General features: G+C 55.4%; 2 protein-coding genes across 3 annotated transcripts; both read right to left on the bottom strand.

The window, feature by feature from the left end:
• Positions 1–3,185: 3,185 nt before the first annotated feature.
• Positions 3,186–8,275, bottom strand: KRT15 (keratin 15). 2 transcript variants are annotated; one of them, XM_012443878.2, is made up of 8 exons: positions 7,720–8,275; positions 6,478–6,560; positions 6,199–6,355; positions 5,498–5,659; positions 5,274–5,399; positions 4,856–5,076; positions 4,080–4,105; positions 3,186–3,565 (listed from the first exon to the last, which is right to left on the bottom strand). In XM_012443878.2, exons 1-8 carry the CDS (start codon positions 8,212–8,214, stop codon positions 3,468–3,470), a joined length of 1,368 nt encoding a protein of 455 aa, XP_012299301.1. In that variant the 5' UTR covers positions 8,215–8,275; the 3' UTR covers positions 3,186–3,467. The 2 variants fall into 2 exon arrangements, with proteins under 2 accessions (XP_012299301.1, XP_021529318.1); XM_021673643.2 differs by lacking the exons at positions 3,186–3,565; positions 4,080–4,105 and having other exon boundaries at positions 4,852–5,076; positions 7,720–7,970; positions 8,022–8,109.
• Positions 8,276–12,866: 4,591 nt separating this feature from the next.
• Positions 12,867–17,706, bottom strand: KRT19 (keratin 19). The gene is made up of 6 exons (XM_021673644.2): positions 17,226–17,706; positions 14,456–14,538; positions 14,108–14,264; positions 13,645–13,806; positions 13,388–13,513; positions 12,867–13,249 (listed from the first exon to the last, which is right to left on the bottom strand). Exons 1-6 carry the CDS (start codon positions 17,643–17,645, stop codon positions 12,995–12,997), a joined length of 1,203 nt encoding a protein of 400 aa, XP_021529319.2. The 5' UTR covers positions 17,646–17,706; the 3' UTR covers positions 12,867–12,994.
• Between the last annotated feature and the right edge of the window lie 2,990 nt (positions 17,707–20,696).

The following is a 20,696-nucleotide window of genomic DNA, read 5'->3' as shown; positions in this document are numbered from 1 at the left end:
TCAGGAGAGCCACAGGTGGTAATCGAAAAAAAATCTCAGGAGAACAGCTGTCTGCTCCTTATTTCCCCCTGTGCTGCCAGCTGCCCATGGAGGGATAGGTGACCACCAGGTGGGCACATGATCAGCGTACTGACGAATGTCTAAGGCAGGAAAAAGCAAAGGAGAAGCAAGTTGATGCATTAAACAAATCTTTGTTTAGCACCTGCACTGAGAATTCAGCAGTGAAGAGTGAACACAGTCGATGCCATCACAGGTTCCCTTCTGAGGTCCCAGGGTACAGATCATCTCATAGAGACCCTCATGATCATCTTGTCCAACCAGACTCCCAATTGAAAAATGGGGAAACAGAGCCAGGCGCAGTGACTCATGCCTGTAATCCCAGCACTTTGGGAGCCCGAGGCAGGTGGATCACCTGAGGTCAGGATTTCGTGACCAGCCTGGCCAATATGTGAAACCTTGTCTCTACTAAAAACACAAAAAATTAGCTGGACGTGGTGACGGATGCCTGTAATCCCAGCTACTTGGGAGGCTGAGGCAGGAGAATCGCTTGAACCCGGGAGGTGGAGGTTGCAGTGAGCCAAGATTGCCGACATTGCACTCCAGCCTGGGCAACAAGAGTGAAACTCCGTCTCAAAAAAAAAAAAAAAAAAGGGAAACTGAAACCCAGAGAGAGGCAGGGGCCAGCCACAGTCCTCAGGGAGATAGCGGCAAGCATGTCTTATGCCTGATCTGGGAAACCCAGTCTGAGCAGAGGACACACCCAAGGCCCTAATCTCTAGTCAGAAAGCCGCCCTCTCTCTGTGGGGAGAAGGAAGAGGAATCGCCCACTGCCTCCTTCTCTGATTGGCTGGAACCAAGACTGACATCAGCCCAGGGCCGTCAGAAGGTGCACCCTCTCTGCCCAGAGACTATTTAAATGCTCAGTAGGGCATGAGCCATCCCTGGGTGCAGGCATCTCACTCCAGGCTCAGGTTGGGGATGGGACTTGGCAAGCTTCCAGGAATTCTCTGACAGCCCCTCCAGGCATTCCAGGAGAGCAAAAATCGGTAGTCCAGGGAGATAGGAGATTTTCCTCCTACCATCAAGCCAGAGTCTGGTCCAGAGAGGAGGCACGCTGGACAGACCTCTTGACAGAGGCCTGAAGGCCAGTGAGGCAGAAGCAGCAGCCAGGCCACCAGCTTTGACTGCCAGGGACCGAAAGAGGTGGGAAGGGGACTGGCGGTTCCCGGGACCTGGGGTATCTGGCAGCTAACAGGTTGGGTGTCAGGGTGAGCTTAAACCACAGCATGAGAAACTAAGGTTAGATGTGAGGACAATCTTTCTGACGCTGATGGACTGTATGGCATTTGGACATGCTGCCCGCAGAGGTTAAGAAATGGGTTTCTGTCGGGCGCAGTGGTTCACTCCTATAATCCCAGCTACTCGGGAGGATGAGGCAGGAGGATCACTTGAGGCCAGGAGCGGAGACCAGCCTGGGCAATGGAGCAAGACATGGCCTGTTAAAAAAAGAGAGAAAGAGGGAGAGACGGGTTTTAGATTTTTAGTTAGCACACCACTTAAGAAAAGTGTTGCAGCTTCTGTCATCTCACGTCTTAAAGGGCAAAGCGAGGGTCTGGAATCAGAGCGACCAGTCCCAGACCCAGCTTCACCATTTCCTGGCTTGTGACCTCATTCAAGTTACTGAACTTCTCCAGGCCTCAGTTTCCTCTTCTGAAATTGATGCTGAAGGCTGCTACTAACTGAAAGAGCCGTTGGAAGAGTTAATGAGATGCCATCCTGGAACGCCTAGCCCAGGGCTTGACTTAGCATAGACGCTCAATAAATTCTGTTTCCTTCCTCCAGCCCCAGGGAAGTCTGGCCTCTGTGTGTTCTCAGGAGACAGATTCTTAATTAAATCTCCCCTAGAAAGAGCAGGCTCCACTTTCTCTCCAACCAGGGGTGTGTGAGGAAGGGGCTTTGCACAGCGAGACACACGAGGACCCTCTCAGAGGGCTTGACTCTTCCCTCAAAAGATCAGATTCTCCAAAGAGCAGAGCCACCTCCAACCTGCTCTTCCCAGTGAGACCAAGAAACCGGTTCTCCCTCCTCATCCCCAATCTTCACCCTGGGGCCTGAGCCAGCCCAGCCTCTGCACCCAGAGTTCTCTACTTCCTCATTTCCTGCCCTGTGTTTGGGACTATCAATCCAGAAGCTCAGAGAAAATAGCCTGAGACCAGAGGCCGCAAACGATGTGTGTGTGGATGCTACTGCTCTATCAGGACTAGGGTGGAGACTCCGGGGATGGGGGAGCAGGAGCAGGATTTGGATTAAGGAGGGTAAGAGGGGTCGATGTTGCTTTCAACTTAATCTTGGCAAAATCTAAGAGGGCTTCCTGGAGTCGTTGTCTTTCCCTCTGGGCAATGTAAGTGCCTTTTGGGAAAAGGTGTCAGTTTCAAGTGCCTTTTGGGAAAAGGTGTCAGCTTCAAGTGCCTTTGGGGAAAAGGTGTCAGTCAAGATGGGAACTGGCTTGGCCACCCTGGAGGTCAGTTATGCCTGGCTAGAAAGGAGGGGAGATTGGAGCAGCACATGTGGTGAGGGTCAGAAGCAAGAAGGAGGGTCCTGGCAGCAGGCTGTGAAGAGGGCCTGCGGTCCTAGAGCAAGAGCTGGTCTTGGAGTCCTACGGATGCAGGCCCAGGCCCAGCCCTGCTGCTTATCATCCATCCACAAGGCCCAGGGCAAGTCCTTCTTCTCTCTGCCTCCAGTGACCTCATCTCTAAGGTGGGAATAAAATCCTGACCACCTACAGTGGTGAGGATTAAATGAGCCCCGTGGGTGAGTATGCCTGGCATCATGCCAGCCATGGAGTGGTGAACCAACACAATCAATGCAATCAGTCGCCTGGTAAATAAGAACAATTGTTAGATGTGCTGAGTTCTGTGCTGGGTACAGCAAACTGTTCTAAGGGAACTTCCCAACCCTCACTTCCCTGGTCACCCCATGGTGACCCAGAAGAGCAAATCGCCTGAGTGGCACTGTGTTTGTCCCAGCCACCAGCGCCCTGGGTACCCAAAAGAATGAATTGTGGCCACACAGGGAAGAGGCCCAAGTCGGGGGAGATGTCAGCATGTGGACCCTGGGTCTCCTCAGAGGTCACAGGCCAGCTGGGACCCCATCAAGAAAGACTGACTGGGCAGATTGCCAAGATATATTTGCAAAGGAAAAGTAATTCTTTATTGCAGGAACAGACACCGTACAAATGAGCTCATTACACAATACAGCTGCTTCTCGCACCTCCTTGCTCTAAAGAAGTCAGGGAGAGGTAGAGGGGGAGCAGAGTGCATGCAAAGCCCTGAAATAAGAGGCTAAGGGACTCTTTCCAGCTCTCAGAAGGCAGGGACTGGGGTTTGCGTGTGCAGCCCCTCTGGCCAGTCCTCCACTTGGCCTGATGAGTGGGGGGTGGCGAGGGACGTTTCTCCTGCGATGGGCACTTAGATTTCTCTCTTGCGGGAAGAAACCACCTTTCCATCCACTGACTCCTCTACGTTGATGCGGAAGTTGCTGCTGCCACCGCCACCTCCCAAAGAGGCTACAGAGAGAAGGAGCAGGCTTTGGAGTGGGGGAAGCTCCCCTCTCTCCCAAAGTGGCCGGGAACTTGACAGGGCTCTGGGGAAACTAGACAGCACCCCTGAGGATGGCCACCGACCAATCCCTTAAGAGCCGCCAGAGATCTGTTGTTGAATTCCTCGTCACAGAGCTGGGCAGTGGCAATGGCAGGTATGCCCGGCAGGGAGCAACGACATGAGGGTTTTGAAGCTGATGTGAAAGGGGATTCACTGTGGGCGTCTTAGCAGAAGTGCATGAAGATAGGGCCTGGGGAGAGACGTACCTTGAACGAAGCCTACTCAACCTGGAAGTTTCTCAATAAATCGCCAACCCCACTCTCACCTGGGGCTGATAGAGGGCCCGCTGGGGAAGAGGTATCCGATGGAATGGGAACGTTTCCGCCTAATGGGATGTTATGGCTCTTTCTCCTTCCCTCCCTATTCCACAGGGAGTGGTGGCCCTCCCCATCCCACACCAGAAGAGTGAAGCCTTCCTACCTTCCCTGATGCCAACGCCAGCCATCCTGAAAGAAAGAGGGAAGCTCACTTAAACAAAGGGCAGAAGCTCAGGTGTCCCTAAGGGAAGCTCACGTAGATAGCTATGCAGTCTCCTCCAGAACCTACACCACCCACACACCTGACTCCTCTAGGGGTGGGACATCCTGCTAGCCCATCCAGGCCCGCCACCCCCAAGTAGATAGATTCTTTTTTGGGGTTTTTTTGTTTTTTGAGACTGAGCCTCGCTCTGTTGCCTAGGCTGGAGTGCAGTGGCATGATCTCGGCTCGCTGCAACCTCCACCTCCCGGATTCAAGTGATTCTTGTGCCTCAGCTTCCCAAGTAGCTGGGATTACATGCCCACCACCATGCCTGGCTAATTTTTGTATTTTTAGTACAGATGAGGTTTCACCATGTTGGCCAAGCTGGTCTCAAACTCCTGACCTCAGCCTCCCAAAGTGCTGGGATTGCAAGCATGAGCCGCCGCGCCTGGCCGAGATTCTGATCTACGAGAATACCCGTCTATTTCATGCAGAGAACGGAACGAGCACTAGATCTTCACTACCATTAGCCCAGCCTCTATCATTTGCAGAAGAAACACAGATTCAAAGAGAGGAAGTGACCTGCCCCAGGTAACAGTCAAGGACCAGAGTGCAGAGTCCAGATCCTCTTTTCACAGTTCCTCCAGGCTGCCACACCCTGCCATTCCCTTAGGATGACCCTGCACCCTATGCACCACCAGCCCTCAGCACTCCTCCCCCTGTGCCCAGGCGCCTACTTGGCGTCCTGGCCCTCGAGCAGGCTGCGGTAGGTGGCGATCTCCTGCTCCAGCCGCGTCTTGATGTCCAGCAGCATCTTGTACTCCTGGTTCTGAGCCTCCATCTCACATCGGAGCTGGCTCAGCTGTGCCTCCAGGCCACTGATGAGCCCCTGGATCTGCTGCAGCTGCGTGGCATAGCGGCACTCCGTCTCGGCCAGAGAGTTCTCCAGCCCGGCTTTCTGGGGAAGCAACAGGTATATAGACACATCAGGCTGAAAAGGAACCCACTGAGGGCAGCCGGGAGGTGGGGGGCACTGAATGGAATGCAGAGAACCACCTCTTGAGGGGACTTGAGAACTCCAAGGCTTAACTAGCCAGGAAGGGTGGGAGCTTCTACCAGCCAAGAGGCCGGGATGGGGGACACGGGTGGCCGTACCATGCTGAGCTGGGACTGCAGCTCGATCTCCAGCCCCTGCAACGTGCGTCTCAGGTCTGTGATCTCCGTCTTGCTGGTCTGGATCATCTCTGTGTTGGAAACCATCTCTTTGTTCAGCTCCTCAGTCTGTAGTTCATGCACAAGAGAAGTGAGCCCCAGTGCCTCCTCCGAGACTGAGGGGCCTGGGGCAGGCAGAGCAGGGCGGGGCAGGAGGTCAGGCCCACCTTGCTGAAGAACCAGGCCTCAGCGTCCCGGCGGTTCTTCTCCGCCATGGCCTCGTACTGCTCCCGCATCTCCGCCAGCATGCGGGTCAGGTCCACGCCCGGCGCCGCGTCCATCTCCACGTTGACCTGGCCGGCCAGCTGGCTGTTAAACTCCTTCATCTCCTGCAGGGTGGGAGGGGCCCATTTAGAGATGGAGAGCAGAAGAGAGACCTGAGAGTCTGCGTTCCCACATGCCAATCCTGGCTCTGCCCCTAACACCCCAACCGCTGTTCACCATTGCACACAAAGAGGTTTGGTCGCATGGACCCCTCGGCTCCGAGGAGCTCTCTGCTGCTCTAGGTCCTACCAAGGGAGGACCCCGAGATGGCAGGCCCCTGATGTGAGCTCACAAAGCCAGTCAGGAAGATAGCCATTCATACTAGCCACCCGGCTTGGCTGTGGTCTGGGCTACCAGGGGACAGTGCCCCTTCCTCTCCATGAGGACACCTGGTTGGGGGAGGGGGGTGTTTCTGAACCACTAAGCCCCAGGCCAACTATGAGGAAGCACCAGCAGCCCCATCTGCCTCCCACCAACTTAATCTCGGGAAAATCTGGGAGGGCTTCCTGGAGCCACAGTCTTTCCCTCTGGGCAATTTAAGTGCGTTTTGAGAAGAGGTTCCACACCTCTCTCAGGTTCGAGGGTGATGGGGGCCACCTCTCACCTCCTCGTGGTTCTTCTTCAGGTAGGCCAGCTCCTCATTCAGGCCCTCGATCTGCATCTCCAGGTCAGTCCTGGCCAGGGTCAGCTCATCCAGCACTCGGCGCAGGCCGTTGATGTCAGCCTCCACGCCCTGGCGCAGGGCCAGCTCATTCTCATACCTGAGAGGAGAGAGGGAGACCAAAGAAGGAAGTGGGAGGGGTCTGGGCTGCCTGAGTCAGAGCCAGGAGAAGGCCAAGTAAAGTGGGCAATGCAGGAAGAGTTGAGGGAGGCGGGAGCACACTTGAGCCTGAAGTCGTCCGCAGCCAGCCTTGCGTTGTCGATTTCCAGGATGACCCGGGAGTTGTCGATGGTAGTGGCCATGATCTGCAGGAGACAGAGTTGGTGCCTAGAGGACTCCTCTCTCTCCCCTGCTGTTCTCTGCTCTACACCTAAGGCCAGCCCCTCACTAACAGTCACCCCTCTGACACCACCAGCAAACATCTGTAGGGCCTCTGGGGTGGGCAGAGTCCAGCCTGATCTTGAGTGTCCATTTCTTCTTCTGCCGCATGCCACCCTCCTTGAGACACCTAAGGAGCTGCCCTCCTTGTCTCCAGGGCATGAAAGACCAAGGAGGCAGTATTGCTTATGGGAATTGGTGGCCCCAGAGAGTGACAGAGTGAGGTGCAGTCAGCTCTGACAATGGCCCTCTCAGAGACACTCCACCAGTCCCCCCGTGGACCAAGTCATGGCCACTGCCTCCTGCACACCTTGACACAGCCATGGACCTACAGAACATTCCAGCCAGTGGCAACCCAGAGAGCAGCTAAAGAAGGCATTTTCCAAATGAGGAACCCAGTCTCAGGGAGTAAAATAGTGAGTGAGTGGGTGGCAGAATGGGTAATGGGTTCCCAGCTATCAGAAGACCCAACAGTACTTTCAGCACAAAAGCCCTCTTTACAGGAAAACACAAGAGGCTGTAGCATCTGGGACTCATGAGGCTACACTCCAATCCCTTTCTTGCCAAAGAGGTAAAGAAACACTTTATGCAGAAGCCTGCAGAGTGCATGAGGTAGGGAGGGTGAGTTGCTCTTTTTAATTATTATTATTATTTTTTTAATTAGAGACAGGTTCTCACTCTGTCACCTAGGCCAGAGTGCAATGGCACAGTCATAGCTCACTGCAGCCTCTAACTCCTGGACACAAACAATCCTGTCACCTTGGCCCCCCAGAGCACTGGGATTATGGGTGTGAGCTACTTTGCCTGGCAAGCTGCTCTTTATAATTGCCCCCACCTGTGCCCCCGTTGGTCCTAACCAGATTCCCAAGACCCCTCCCTCCCTCCCCCAGCACCAGCAAGTAGAGAAGGTGTGTGCCAGCCTCTGCACCGGACAGCAGGTGCATTCCAAATTTGCCGAGGCTACACACCAGACAGTCGTTGCCTGGGCAGGAAAGGATTTTCTCGAGTCAGCAGTGACATTGACATTAGAGGCGTGTGCAGGGCACCAGTCACCTGCTCCCCTCTCTTTGACATCTGAGGACTCACCTTGTCCCGGAGCTCTTCAATGGTCTTGAAGTAGTGGCTGTAGTCGCGTTCCGGGCTGGTTGGGGCCTGCCTCTGGTACCAGTCCCGGATCTTCACCTCCAGGTCAGCGTTGGCCTCCTCCAGGGCACGCACCTTGTCCAGGTAGGAGGCCAGGCGGTCGTTGAGGTTCTGCATGGTGATCTTCTCATTGCCAGAGAGGAGGCCACCATCGCCACCACCAAAGCCACCACCAAAACCCCCACCAATGCCACCTCCAAAGCCTCCACCGAAACCACTACCAGCCCCTCCGCCAAAGCCACAACTCATGCCGCCCCCATATCCCCCTCCTGACCCTGAAGAGACAAACCTAGCAGAAGAAGCTGAGATACTTTGGCTTCCACCTCTCCCATAGAGACTCCCCCCACCAAAGCCACCTCCCCCAGCCAGGAGGGAACCCCCTCGGATAGAGCCACCCCCAAAGGTGGAGGAAGAAGTTTGCAGAAATGTGGTGGTCATGGCCAGGTAGCCAGTGCCCGTGAGTTCTCAGCAAGCCCAAGAGATGCTGGCAGGAGGTGCCGGGCCAGGCTGCACTCAGAGCAGGGCGTCTGCCACCCCCCAACTGGGGCTCCTTATATACCCCTCTGAGGGTATTGTGGGACCTGGTCTCCTCCCCCAAATCAAAGCCAACTCCTTCTGCCTTCCTGACAAACACAGCTGTCTGCACACCCTGAGTGGCTCCTGTGAAGTTTTTCTCTTCTGTTTTTTTCTAATGCAACAAAAGAGATGATTCAGAATTAATGGTGTTTTCCCCCAGGGCACCGTTTTAACACTTGGATTACAGGTTCATCTCTCCATGCCAGAAGAGAGCAGCAGGCAGCGAATGGCTACCAAGGCCTCTGCCCGTACTGAGAGCGGCTCAGACCAACTGTGCCCTCAGCTGGACTTCTCCACTGCCCCGAGCCCTGAGCTTCTCCCCAAGGGGACAGCTCTGTGTTCTCAGTTTGGGAGTTACTGCTTATCATTATGCTGTGTTATCCAACTCAAAACCCTGTGAGTGAGTGAGTGAGTGAGTGAGTGAGTGAGTGAGCCTCTGGGAATGGGAATGCAGGGTCCCTGGGGGCAAGTGGAGGACAGAAGCCAGGGTCCAGCTGAAGTGACCAGAGGAGCCAGCATCTGTCCCTTCCCTGGTGTGGGAGATGGACTCTCCTCCTCCCACCCCTACTCCCCTCCTGCCAGCCTCCAGCCTGTGTCCCTGGCACCCTCACAAAAGCCCAGCAGGCTCAGGGTTGACAAGGGGATGACTGATGATCCCGACACCTGCCAGCTGCACGTCGCTGAACCTTTGCTCGCTTCTGGGATGTGTTGGGGCAAACCTCTGCTGATAAGGCTGGGGCAAGTTCCAGGAAGCCCCTGCCTTCTCCAGGAGAGGCATGTCGCTGCTTAGCAGGGCCAGATTAGCCCCCATCTGTCCTGTCAAGTGCTGGCTGGGGAGGAGCCACTGCAGAAGGCTCTATGTACCTGAGTGCTGTGGAAGGAAGGACGGGAGGCTGGCAGGCAGGCTGGAAGACACGAGATCTCAAAGACCAAGGAATCACTTCACACAGATGGAGGAGTTGAACACATAGGAGAGCCCTTTTCTCTGCCACCAGCTCAGGGAAACCTTTCCAGGGACACCTGATACCTGTGGGCAGTGCCACTTGGAGGTGTGGCTCGGCCCTCTGGACCTGGCCCCAGGGCTTACAGAAACTCAGGAAGAGGATTCCAGGGCTCTGGAGCCCCTCAGGCTTGGGTTTAAATCCTGGCTCTATCAATTACCGTGGTAAGACTGTGAGGCCTGGGTTCAAATCCTGACTCTACCATGGACATTTACCTTTTTAAGTCTCCGTTTACCTGTGGCAAGGGGTGCTCCCAACTCTCACTTTCCAGGGAAGCCCTGAGGCCCAAGAGCCCCCATCCTGCCTCCTCTTGGATCCCCGCCCTGGTGCCAGATATGCAGGGGCCAGGGTGCATGACCAACACCTGGGCCTCTTGAGTGGTCTCACCAGGAGGGGTTTGGCGTTGGGCTTCAGAACATGCCCTGTGAGCCTGAGCACATTCTTAGGCTCAGCGGCATCACTCCTCCTTAGCCGGCTCCTACGGGGCAGCGCAGGTTGTTCTTACGTTCTTATTTTACTGTAATAACGTAATCCTCTACTTCTACCCTGCACTTCACAATTTTTGAAGCACTTTTGTATCCGTCGCCTCCTCTCATCCTCACAACAGAGGGTGACCCCCGTGCAAGTTTCAGAAAGAATGAAATTGAGACTTGGAGAGGTGAGGCAATTTGTGCAAAGTGGCACCGCTGGTAAAGGGCATAGCCAGGACTCAAACAGGTCCTCAGACTCTCAACGAAACAGGGCACAGAAAGAGTCCTTCCTGCAGACCCCAAATTCCTGCATCTGAGCTGGGATGGCAAGGGGAACTGCAGGCCTGCGAGGCTGGGGGTGGGTTCCTTCTCACCCAGCTTGGCAGTGAGCCCAGCCTCCAATGCTGGGCACAGACAGTGTGGTATTGTCTCATGGGTAGAAGGATATTGTCTTTTTCTCCGAAAGAAAAATAATCAAACTCGGATCATCCAGAGCTCATTAAAAGCCTCTGCAGACATTGCGGCCCCAGCAATTAACACATGAACAATTACTCGCCCTTCACCCTGGGGTGAGGGAGGGCTGGACCCTAGCCAGATCCCCTTCTGCACCTGACTCTCCTCCAGCAGCCCCTCGAGGTGGCTTTCCCTACACTCGCAGGCCCAGGTGAGGGGTGGCAGCTACGTCCCTCGCTGTCCCACGCACAAATCCCTGGTTTCAGTCCAAACCGCTACTGTGAGCTCCAGGTCTGGGTGGGGCCCGGGGCTTCCTCATTAGCACCAGGTGGGACGGCCTTGGGAGGATAAAGTTCTAACTGGCCCCAGCCCAGGCTATAGCCCCGGGCCCTGCCCCAGGCAGCTGCCCAGGATGCTGTGCCAGCTTCTGACCTTTGCTCACTGCAGCCAGATGGGGCCATCTCTGGAACTGGCCTTTTCTCTTTGGGATGAGTCAGTGCAGCCCAGTGGAAAGAGACCCAACCTCTCTGAGCCTGGTTCATGATTTAAACTTGGGCCATTAACACAGACTCCCCCAGCCTCAGGGCCATAGTGAGCATTTGAGGGCACAAGAAGAAGGAAGTCTCCATCTACCTTAGAACCCTCCCATACCTCCCCTGTTCCCCAGGGAAACAAGGGACAGAGGGCATGGCTGGAGCCTAGAGAGCTACCTTTAAACCCATCTTTTCCAATTGACCAGGTGTGCGGCTTTGGGTAATGATGCCTCCTCTCTCTCAGCCTCAGTCTACCAATCAGGAAAATGGAAATAACTCCAGCCTAGCCAGACTCAAATGGAGCAAGATGACTCAGGGAAATGCTCAACAGACTGAAGTGGCCATCATGACCAGCAGGATGTAAAGGCACTCTCCCCAGCTCCCCCTCCCCTCTCTCTCCTATCCCAGGAATCCAGGCTGAAACAGAAAAGCGTCCCCACTCCAGCTCCACCCCGCACTGTGCACACAAAGACAGGCTTCATTCCTGACACTCAGGCCTGAGACTCAGTCACCTGCCCCACCTGTGTGGGCACAGACCCCGCCCCACAGTCACATTCCAGGGGCCCCTGAGGCAGAGGGAAGGTTTCAGCTGTGACAAGGGAGGCTTTCACAGGCAGGGACAAGTGCCTCTGGGCCATCACAGCTGAGGGTATGGCCAGGCCTCTCCCATCAGCACCAAGGCTTTCTGAGAGGTGGGGGGGTGGGGGTTTGTGGGTGCTGGAGGCTAGAACAGGACGGCTGGGGAGGGGGCAGAAGGGGGTCCCAGTCCAGGATACGGCAGCAGGGCTCTGGTGTCACATGTTCATAACCAACCTGAGACCCACAGGAAAAGGAGGAAATAGATCCTCCTTCGGGATTGCCATGGCCGTGATGGGGTCTCCAGCCTCCTTAGCAGGGTGCTGAGGACATTTAGCAGCATGTGGGCATGGAACAAGTGTCCCTGACTTGCCCCTGTCACTCACAGGTTTGGGCAGCCCTCACCTCTCCACCAGGAAGAAGTGGGACTTCTTTTGGGGCCTCTTCCTCACCTCGAATTGGCCTCTGTTCTTGGCAGCTGAGCTGTAAACCACAGGAGCAGGGCCATACCCACCCAAGGGCAGAGTTGTACCAGGAAGCTGGGACTTGGTTCTTTTGCTGGCCCAGGGCAGGCCCCAGGCAATCCAGGTTGGGGGGTCTGTGTGGGAGGTCTGGGTCACTGCTGGGTCCCATTCCAGGCCCTGGGCCCAGGTATGGGCTGGTGGGCGTTAAGGGGCTTCTGCAGGGCTTACCCAGTGAATGTGTTAGTACATGCACACACGCAACACACGCTGACAGGTACAGCCTCCCGAGCAGGTTGCCTGGCCCGAAATCCCCAGTGTCAGTAAGATGGAGAAATGTGTCAGGAGAAACTGCCCCTAGGGATACCCGGCCTGAGCCTTCATATGGAGCAAGACTGGAGTGTCAGCAAGACAGGCACAAGCAGCGTCAACTCCAGGAGAACACCTGGCTGGGGATGGCACCATGGACTAAGAATCAGGCAACTTAGGTTCTAGTCCTGGCTCTGCCGTGTAGTTGCTGTGTGGCCTTGGACAAGTTACTTAACCTCTCTTAGCCTACTTCCTGATCTATAAGATGCAGCTCATACTAACTACCTTTTAGGACTGTTTTTGATTCAATGGCACATATTAGGTGTTCAATACACATTAATTTCGCTCAGATACCTCAACGCCCGGGGAGTAGAGTAGAAAGAAAACTAAATCTGGAAGCAAAAACAATTTCAAATCCCACCTATGCCATGCGTTAGAGCAGTTACACGTGGAACAAACGACTTCACCTCTCTGAGCCTTAGTTTACCTCTGTAAAATGGAAGCAACACTTATTTCACAAGGTTATTTTAAGGACCGGGTTAAATAAATGAAGACTTCCGCAAACAGGAATTACCATTACAGTCAAGGTATGTGTGTATCCTCCCCTCCCTTTCCTGGGACAGAGTAAACTTTGGTTCAAATAAAACCTAAACAGGGCCAGGGCCTGACGCATCTCTCCATGGGCTGAAATAACAAACCAAACGTCCTTCCTCCCTTGAACCATAAAATTTTATTGGCAGGTCAGGGGAAGCGCCGGGGATAAGGGTCCCTTCCTTCCCATCTCCTCACTCAGGAGACACCCTCTGAAGGACAGCGGAAGCCCCGGGCCTGCTGCCTTCTCAGAGGACCTTGGAGGCAGACAAGTTGTTGTAGCGATCTTCCTGGCCCTCGAGCAGGCTGCGGTAGGTGGCGATCTCCTGCTCCAGCCGCGACTTGACGTCCAAGAGCCGCTGGTACTCCTGATTCTGCCGCTCACTATCAGCCCGCACATCGCCCAGCTGGGCTTCAATAGCGCTGATCCGCGCCTGGATCTCTGCCAGCTCGGCTCCAAAGCGTGCCTCCGTTTCTGCCAGTGTGCCTTCCAAGCCGGCTTTCTAGGGGTGGGGAGAGGGGGGTATGACTCGGCAGAGCCTGGTTCCCGGGGAGGACATGGGCACAGCCACCGGCCAGGCTGCCCTAGGCTGCTGCAAGGGCATAAGTGTGCATTGCACAGGGAACCAGGGGATACGTACCATGCTCAGCTGTGACTGCAGCTCAATCTCAAGACCCTGGAGGGTGCGCCGCAGGTCACTGACCTCGGTGTGGCTCGTCTTGATCTCCTCCCTGTGGACAGCGACCTCCCGGTTCAGTTCTTCAGTCTGCAGAAAGAGGAGGAAGAGGGAGTAAGAGAAGGAAGGGGGAATAATACGCGAGGACAACCTTCGCGTAGGGAACACCGAGCCCTCTCTCCTTGCCAACCCCCAAAGCGTGCCTGCTTCCCTCTGCGTACCCGGCTGGTGAACCAGGCTTCAGCATCCTTCCGGTTCTGCTCGGCCATGACCTCGTATTGGCTTCGCATGTCACTCAGGATCTTGGCGAGATCAGTGCCTGGAGCCGAATCCACCTCCACACTGACCTGGCCTCCCACTTGGCCCCTCAGCACACTGAGTTCCTGAACAGATACAGCAGACGTGAGCATGTCAGGACCCAGCCCCCTCTGGAACTGGCCCAGGTCACTCCCCCACCCTCCAGGCCAAAGGGGCTTAGTTTTCAGGTGCAGACCTAGTAACTCGCACTGGGGGACAGACAGGGTCCTCACTGATCCCTTTTGGAACGCTGGGATCCATGACCCACACCCAGTGCCATGGTGAGAGTGCGCCAAATGTTACCACGGTCAGAGGATACAGAATAAAAGAGTTTTCAGCCCTGGGAGGTTAAGGAAGGATGGAAGAAAGGCCCAGCTTGAAACCCACCTCCTCGTGGTTCTTCTTCAGGTAGGCCAGCTCTTCCTTCAGCCCTTCGATCTGCATCTCCAGGTCGGTCCTGGCCAGGGTCAGCTCATCCAGCACCCTGCGCAGGCCGTTGATGTCGGCCTCCACGCTCATGCGCAACGCCTGCTCCGTCTCAAACCTTTCAGAAAAAATAGTTGCAGCCAGGCAGAGTTTTCTCTGCATCTCTGAAGACTTCCCTACCTCCCCAGAGTTCAGGATTCCACAGGGGGCTTAGCTTCAGGCCAGCTAGGCTAGGTGAGGGCAGATTCCAAACCCCCCAGCCCCCACCCCAATCCTGGCTTCTGCAGCCACCAGGGCAGAGACGCTCACTTGGTTCGGAAGTCATCTGCAGCCAGACGGGCATTGTCGATCTGCAGGACAATCCTGGAGTTCTCAATGGTGGCACCAAGAATCTGGAAGGCAGAGGCAGAGGTTGGCACCAGTGTAGCACACAGACGCTGCCCACTCACTTTCTTCCCAGAAGAGAAAGGGAAGCAAATGAATATGCCCCTGCTCCCTAGACACCAAAGCCCTAGCCAACATCTGCCGCCCACTGGCCCACTCTCTGGGAGGCCTTGGAAATAGTCCATGCCCAGGAGCTGGGGCAGGAGGAAACACTGGAGCCAGGGAGGCACGGGCAGAGGAGGCCAGGAAGGCAAGGGAGGAAATCTCTGAGACCTGTGTGCAATGAAACTCTACATGGCCTGAAGGGGGTCTGTAAACCAGACCCGGGGAGATTTTGTCTATACTTTTGTCTGTAGCCACCCACTACCCAAAACACATTTTGCCTCCAGGGAAAGAAGCCCATTTGTTGAGTATCTATTATGTGCCAGGCACTTTGAATCTCATCTTTGACAGCCTCTGGTTCCTCACTGCTAGGTCAGTGGCTACTCCAATCTTACAGAGGTAGAAACTAAAGTTTAGGGTGATGCCTCATCCAAGTTCACCCCAACCTGAGGTCTTTCTGACCTGAGGGGTGCATTCACAATTGCCAGCTTATCATTGATTACGGTAACTGGGTTGTTTTTCAAAAAGCAGGTCATCACTCATTAGTCAATGCATCAGGTGGTGATTGTTGGTTTTTTGGGGGTTTTTTTTGGTCTTTTTTGGAGACAGAGTTTCACTCTGTTGCACAAGCTGGAGTGCAGTGGCACTATCTTGGCTCACTGCAACCTCTGCCCCCCGGGGTTCAAGCAATTCTCCTTCAGCCTCCCAGGTAGCTGGGACTACAGGTGCATGCCGCCACACCCAGCTAATTTTTTTGTATTTTAGTAGAGTGGGGTTTCACCATATTGCCCAGGCTGGTCTTGAACTCCTGAGCTCAGGCAAGCCGCCTGCCTCAGCCTCCCAAAATGCTAGGATTACAGGTGTGAGCCACTGCGCCTGGCTGATTGTATAGCTTTTAATGCAACATAACAGGCTATAAAATATCAGAGGGGATTTCTCCTTGTATGGAGAGAGTTGTTTCATCCATTTGTGTGTGTGCATGTGCACAAACACACACAGGTGAGAAAAAGAATGTGTGAGGGTGCCTAGTAAAATGTACTTATTGTCTGTCACAAGTTTTTTTTTTTTTTTGGAGACAGAATTTCACTCTGTTGCCCAGGCTGAAGTGGCACTGATCACATATGGCTCACTGCAAGGCACATGCCACCATGCCCGGCTAATTTTTTTTTTTTTTTTTTTTTTTGAGATAGAGTCTTACGCTGTCACCCAGACTGGAGTGCAATGGCACAATCTCGGCTCACTGCAGCCTCCACCTCCTGGGTTCCAGCAATTCTCCTGCCTCAGCCTCCCAGGTAGCTGGGATTACGGGCACCCACCAGCATGCCTGGGTTTTTTGTTTTTGTTTTTGTTTTTGAGACAGAGTCTTGCTCTGTCACCCAGACTGGAGTGCAATGGCACAATCTTGGCTCACTGAACCTCTGCCTCCCGGGTTCCAGTGATTCTCCTGCTGCAGGTAGCTGAGATTATGGGGACACGCCACCACACCCAGCTAATTTTTGTATTTTTAGTAGAGACAGGGTTTCATCATGTTGGTCAGGCTGGTCTCCAACTCCTGGGCTCAAGCAATCCTCCCACCTTGGCCTCCCAAAGTCCTGGGGTTACAGGTGTGAGCAACAGCGCCCACCCCTGTAGGTCACAATTGTACAAGTGTGTAAAGCACTGTTTTTGTTGGTTGTTGACATCTCTAGCTCTTCCTCCTGGTCTGTGGGTCTGGGTTATGCCACGAGTACAGCACTGGAAAATATTTTGGGAATCTGTGTTGGGAGACCCAGCGTGTGAGGCTGTAAATGTCCCATGGCTTCTGATAAATGTCTTCACGACCCAATAAATTTCTCCTTCTCTGTGGGTGGAGACCAAGCCCTACCCCACAGGCCCCTTCGAGTTTCCCTGTAAGAGCCTGTGACACAGATCCGTTCTTGCTGCGACAGGGAGCTGCCTCTGTACCGGGTCCTCCCCAGCAGAGGTTTACCCAGCACCCCTCCTTTACCCAGCGCAGGTGCCACAGCCAGATCTCCCATTCTTCCTAGAGGAATGGGCCCCAGGGCGGGAGAGTGGGAGGAGGCCAAAGCCTCAGCGCGAGGGACACCAGACCCTTGCGGCCAGAGAAACGGAATGCAAGAGGCCCCACGCTGCTGTCGGAGGAGTAGGACTGGCCCCGGATGGACCAGATCACCAAAGTCAAACTCTCGCATCTTCCTGCGGCAGCGCGGACCCTGGCCTAGACCTCTGGACACTCCACAGCTGGGTCCCATCTCCTCCCACTCTTCGGACCTCCGTGTTCCCAGGCCTCGCCGACTCGCGTCCCTTCTCCCTCCTGGCGCTCCAAGCTCGCCCCCCGCCCCGCAGCCTCCAGAGGCCCCACCCACTTACCTGCCCCGCCCAGTTCCCTCCCCTTTCCACCACCCCCGCCTCCGCATCCCGCCCTGAGGTCCTGCCTGGGACCCCGCCTCCTGCCCCCCTTTTCTCGGCCCCACCTGCGGGCCCTCCCACGTCCTAACGGGCTCCCGCCCGCCGCCCCGCCTGGAACCTCGCCCGGCCCGCGGGGCTGGGTTTCCGCGGCAGGTGCACTTCGCGCGGCCGGGCCTCCGCCCACCTTGTCCCGCAGGTCCTGGATGGTCTTGTAGTAGTGGCTGTAGTCGCGGGAGGGCCCGGGCCCCTGCTTCTGGTACCAGTCGCGGATCTTCACCTCCAGCTCGCCGTTGGCCGCCTCCAGGGCGCGCACCTTGTCCAGGTAGGAGGCCAGGCGGTCGTTGAGGTTCTGCATGGTGAGCTTCTCGTTGCCCGCCAGCAGCCCGTCGGAAGCGGCCAGGATGCCGCCATAGCCGCCGCCGTAGCCCCCCGAGGAGGACGAGGACACGAAGCGGGCGGAGGACACGGACACGCCGCGGCCGCCGGAGCCCCCGTGTATGCTGGGCGCGCGAAAGGCGACACCCGGCCCAAAACGCACGGAGCCGCCGCCCAGGCCCCCGAAGGACGACGTGGACGACGACTGGCGATAGCTGTAGGAAGTCATGGCGAGGCGGAGCACGGACGGAGCGACCCTGGTCCCAGAGGCTGCGATCACGGGAGGCGCGGCGAGGCCCTCACCGGGTGCCTTTTATGCCAGGGGCCGGGAAGTGGGGCGGGGAATGGGGGGAAGGGAGGAATGGTGTCAGGGGTGGATATCTGAGCCCTGAGGAATTTGCAGGCTCCTGAGAACAAATACGGGCGCTCTACCCATTGGTCAGTTCCTGGCGGCTCTGCCCGCAACCCTCTCCTCCCAGAGACCAGAGGCCCCTGCCATCCAGAGCTGCCCCACCCCGATCCTCGCAGAAGCTCCCACCCACACTCACTCATTCTCACTCTGCAGACCCTCTTCTAGGCTTTCCCCCATCAGGGACGTACTTAGACACCCACGTTCTGACCCTCACCCTTTAAGATCAACCAGAGTTTGACACCCACTGGGAATTACAGTCCCTCTGGGGTCATATTCCTACACACCCTGACACAGTGATTTTGTTTTTTTTGTTTGTTTCTTTTTTTGGAGACGGAGTCTCTGTCGCCCAGGCAGGAGTGCAGTGGTGTGACCTCAGCGCACTGCAGCCTCTGCCTACCGGGTTCAAGCAATTCTTCTGCCTCAGCCTCCAAAGTAGCTGGGATTACAGGTGCCCACCACCCACTAATTTTTGTATTTTTAGTAGAGACGTCATTTCACCATGTCGACCAGGCTGGTCTTGAACTCCTGACCTGAAGTGATCCACCGGCCTCAGCCTCCCAAAGGGCTGGGATTACAGGCATGAGCCACCACACCCAGCCCCAATGATTAACCATTCAGAGCACTCCCTCCAGAACGCTGTTAGGAGCCACTTGCTTGCGATCCTAACCAACCCACCCTCCACGAAGTGCGTTCACAGATTCCTGCACTCCACTGGAAAGTACAGCCCCCTTCTTGGGAACAGAACCCGCTTCTTGGGAACAGAACCTGCTTCTTGGGAACACCCATGCCCAACTCCCCTTTAGTCCCCTCTGGCAAAGGCCCGACATTTCCGGATGAGGGCACTTTGAGCTGCAGGAACCCAGCTCTCCTAAGACAAAGCTGCCTCACCCTGTTGTGACTACTCAGTGCCCCAGGTGACAGTAGGCTCCCAAGAACAGCTGCAGGGAGCGGTTCTGGCAGCTGGCACCTTTGCACACCAAGCTCAAGCCTGAATCCCACATGGGGGCTAACCCCCACTCTGGAACTCTCGAAGCCCGCTTGTCCCTGACCACCAGGATAACCCCCTCCCTTCCATCCCCCAAAGCATGCATTCACTCAACCACAGCATATGGGGCTGCTCTAATGTTTCCAAGATGAGAAAGCAGAGCCTAGGAGAGGCCAGTAACTTGCCCATGAGGCATTTAGCATCTGCCGCCGAAAGGCAAAAATGAGATGGAATCCCTGTCCTCCTTAGTCAGAGGGCTGCTGAATGCATGTCCTCATCCTCGTATGAAGAAGTGTGCATGAATGAGCCCGGGGGAGTAACACAAGGTGCCCGGGCACAAGGTAAGGGTTTTGACAATAGAGACGAGACCTTCCTCCCCACACAGCCCCAGCCCTGCTCTGTTCAACAACTCCACCCACTTTTTTTTAATCTTTTTGGAGGGCCAGGCCCGCTGCCAGGCACTGCAGGGCACTGCAACAACCTCACCCCAGTTCCTGTCCCCAGTGACCCTGCCTGTCCCCAGAACTGTCCCCATGGTTCCTTCTTGTCTTTATGGCAGAGCATTCACCCAGGCTTGGAACAGAGGCCCTCCTGAGAGGGTAAGGAAGACAGCCCAGTCCCTGCCCATCTCCAGGCCTCAGTTTCCCCTCATGAAAAGAGGGGCATCCCAGCTCAGCCCTCCTCTCTGTGTATTATCACCTGGGTTACCTGTGACTGATGGAGACTTGTCTCTGACCTCAGAAACCTAAGTCCCCAGCAAACTTTCTTTTAGCTGCCAACTCATCCTTGAACTGGGGCAGGAAATCCCATAAACACACAGCCCTCACCCACCAGGAATGGCTCTCAGCCCTCAGGAAGGCCAGTCTGAGACTGTTTAACTAGTGAATCAGTTGCAGGAAGACCAAAGGTCTTTGGAGAGCCCAAGGGGAAGAAAGGGGAGCCCAAGACTGGCCATAAAAGCCAGGGCCCTGGGACTGGTCTGCTGTGAGTCACTCCCTTATCTGGCCCTGAGGAGGAGGCCTGCTCCTTGTTAGGGGGAAGAGGAGATTGGCCAGATAGTTGCCATGCACACCAAACCCCACAGGCAGCTCTGTTTTTCTGGCCTGATAGGAGGCTCCGGGAGGGATTTTGTATTAAAGAACAAAGAATAGAATCAACAGTTCTACCGGTAAAATTAAGGTGTTCTGAGCTCCCTAACCTTCAGAGGTGCTTGGAGTCCCAGCTTCCTACTCTAAGACCATAAACAGAAGAACAGTTGACTATAGGGTAGCACAGTTTACAAAGCCTTTTCAGATCTCATTGGATCCTCACAGCAGCCCAGTGGAAAGGGTATTCTTATCTCCATTTTACAGATGAGGAAACAGAGGCTCTGTGAGAGGCAGTAACTTGCGGAAGGTCCATAGCCAGGAGTGTCAGATTCCGGCTTCCAGCTTCTTGACCATCAGCTAAGAGTGACAGAGGCCCTGATCTCCCTCCCAGGGAAATCTCGGCCGCAAGACAACTCCTCTGGGTGCCTTCCCTCAAAATCTTATCATGCCAGTTCCAAGGACAGTCAACCCCAGACCAAACTGTTGGCTGGGCCAAGGAGAATACCTTGTTCCCTCTCTCTGTCCAGAAACAGTGCCTGGCCATGAGTTATGTGGCTTTCGGCACTTTCTGATTCATCAAGAACTCAGGAGAACCGTCTGTAGAGGCTGCCCTACTCAGAGATGAAATTGAGGATCAAGCTGCTGCTCCCACTCAGGAGACGGTGCTGACAACCAGGAGGCTCCTGTCGACCTCTGGCTTCAGGAGGGCAGAACCTGGCCAGAGGAGCACCCATCCAACAGTCATCTCTCCAGTCTCAGTTCTGGGGTCTGCAGAAGAGGGATATAGAGGGTCGG

Source organism: Aotus nancymaae, unplaced genomic scaffold (genome assembly GCF_030222135.1).
Source record: "Aotus nancymaae isolate 86718 unplaced genomic scaffold, 86718_ANA_hifiasm-v0.15.2.pri h1tg000089l, whole genome shotgun sequence".
In the NCBI taxonomy this organism is placed as follows: domain Eukaryota; kingdom Metazoa; phylum Chordata; class Mammalia; order Primates; family Aotidae; genus Aotus; species Aotus nancymaae.
This window is presented reverse-complemented; position numbering and strand designations above follow the sequence as displayed.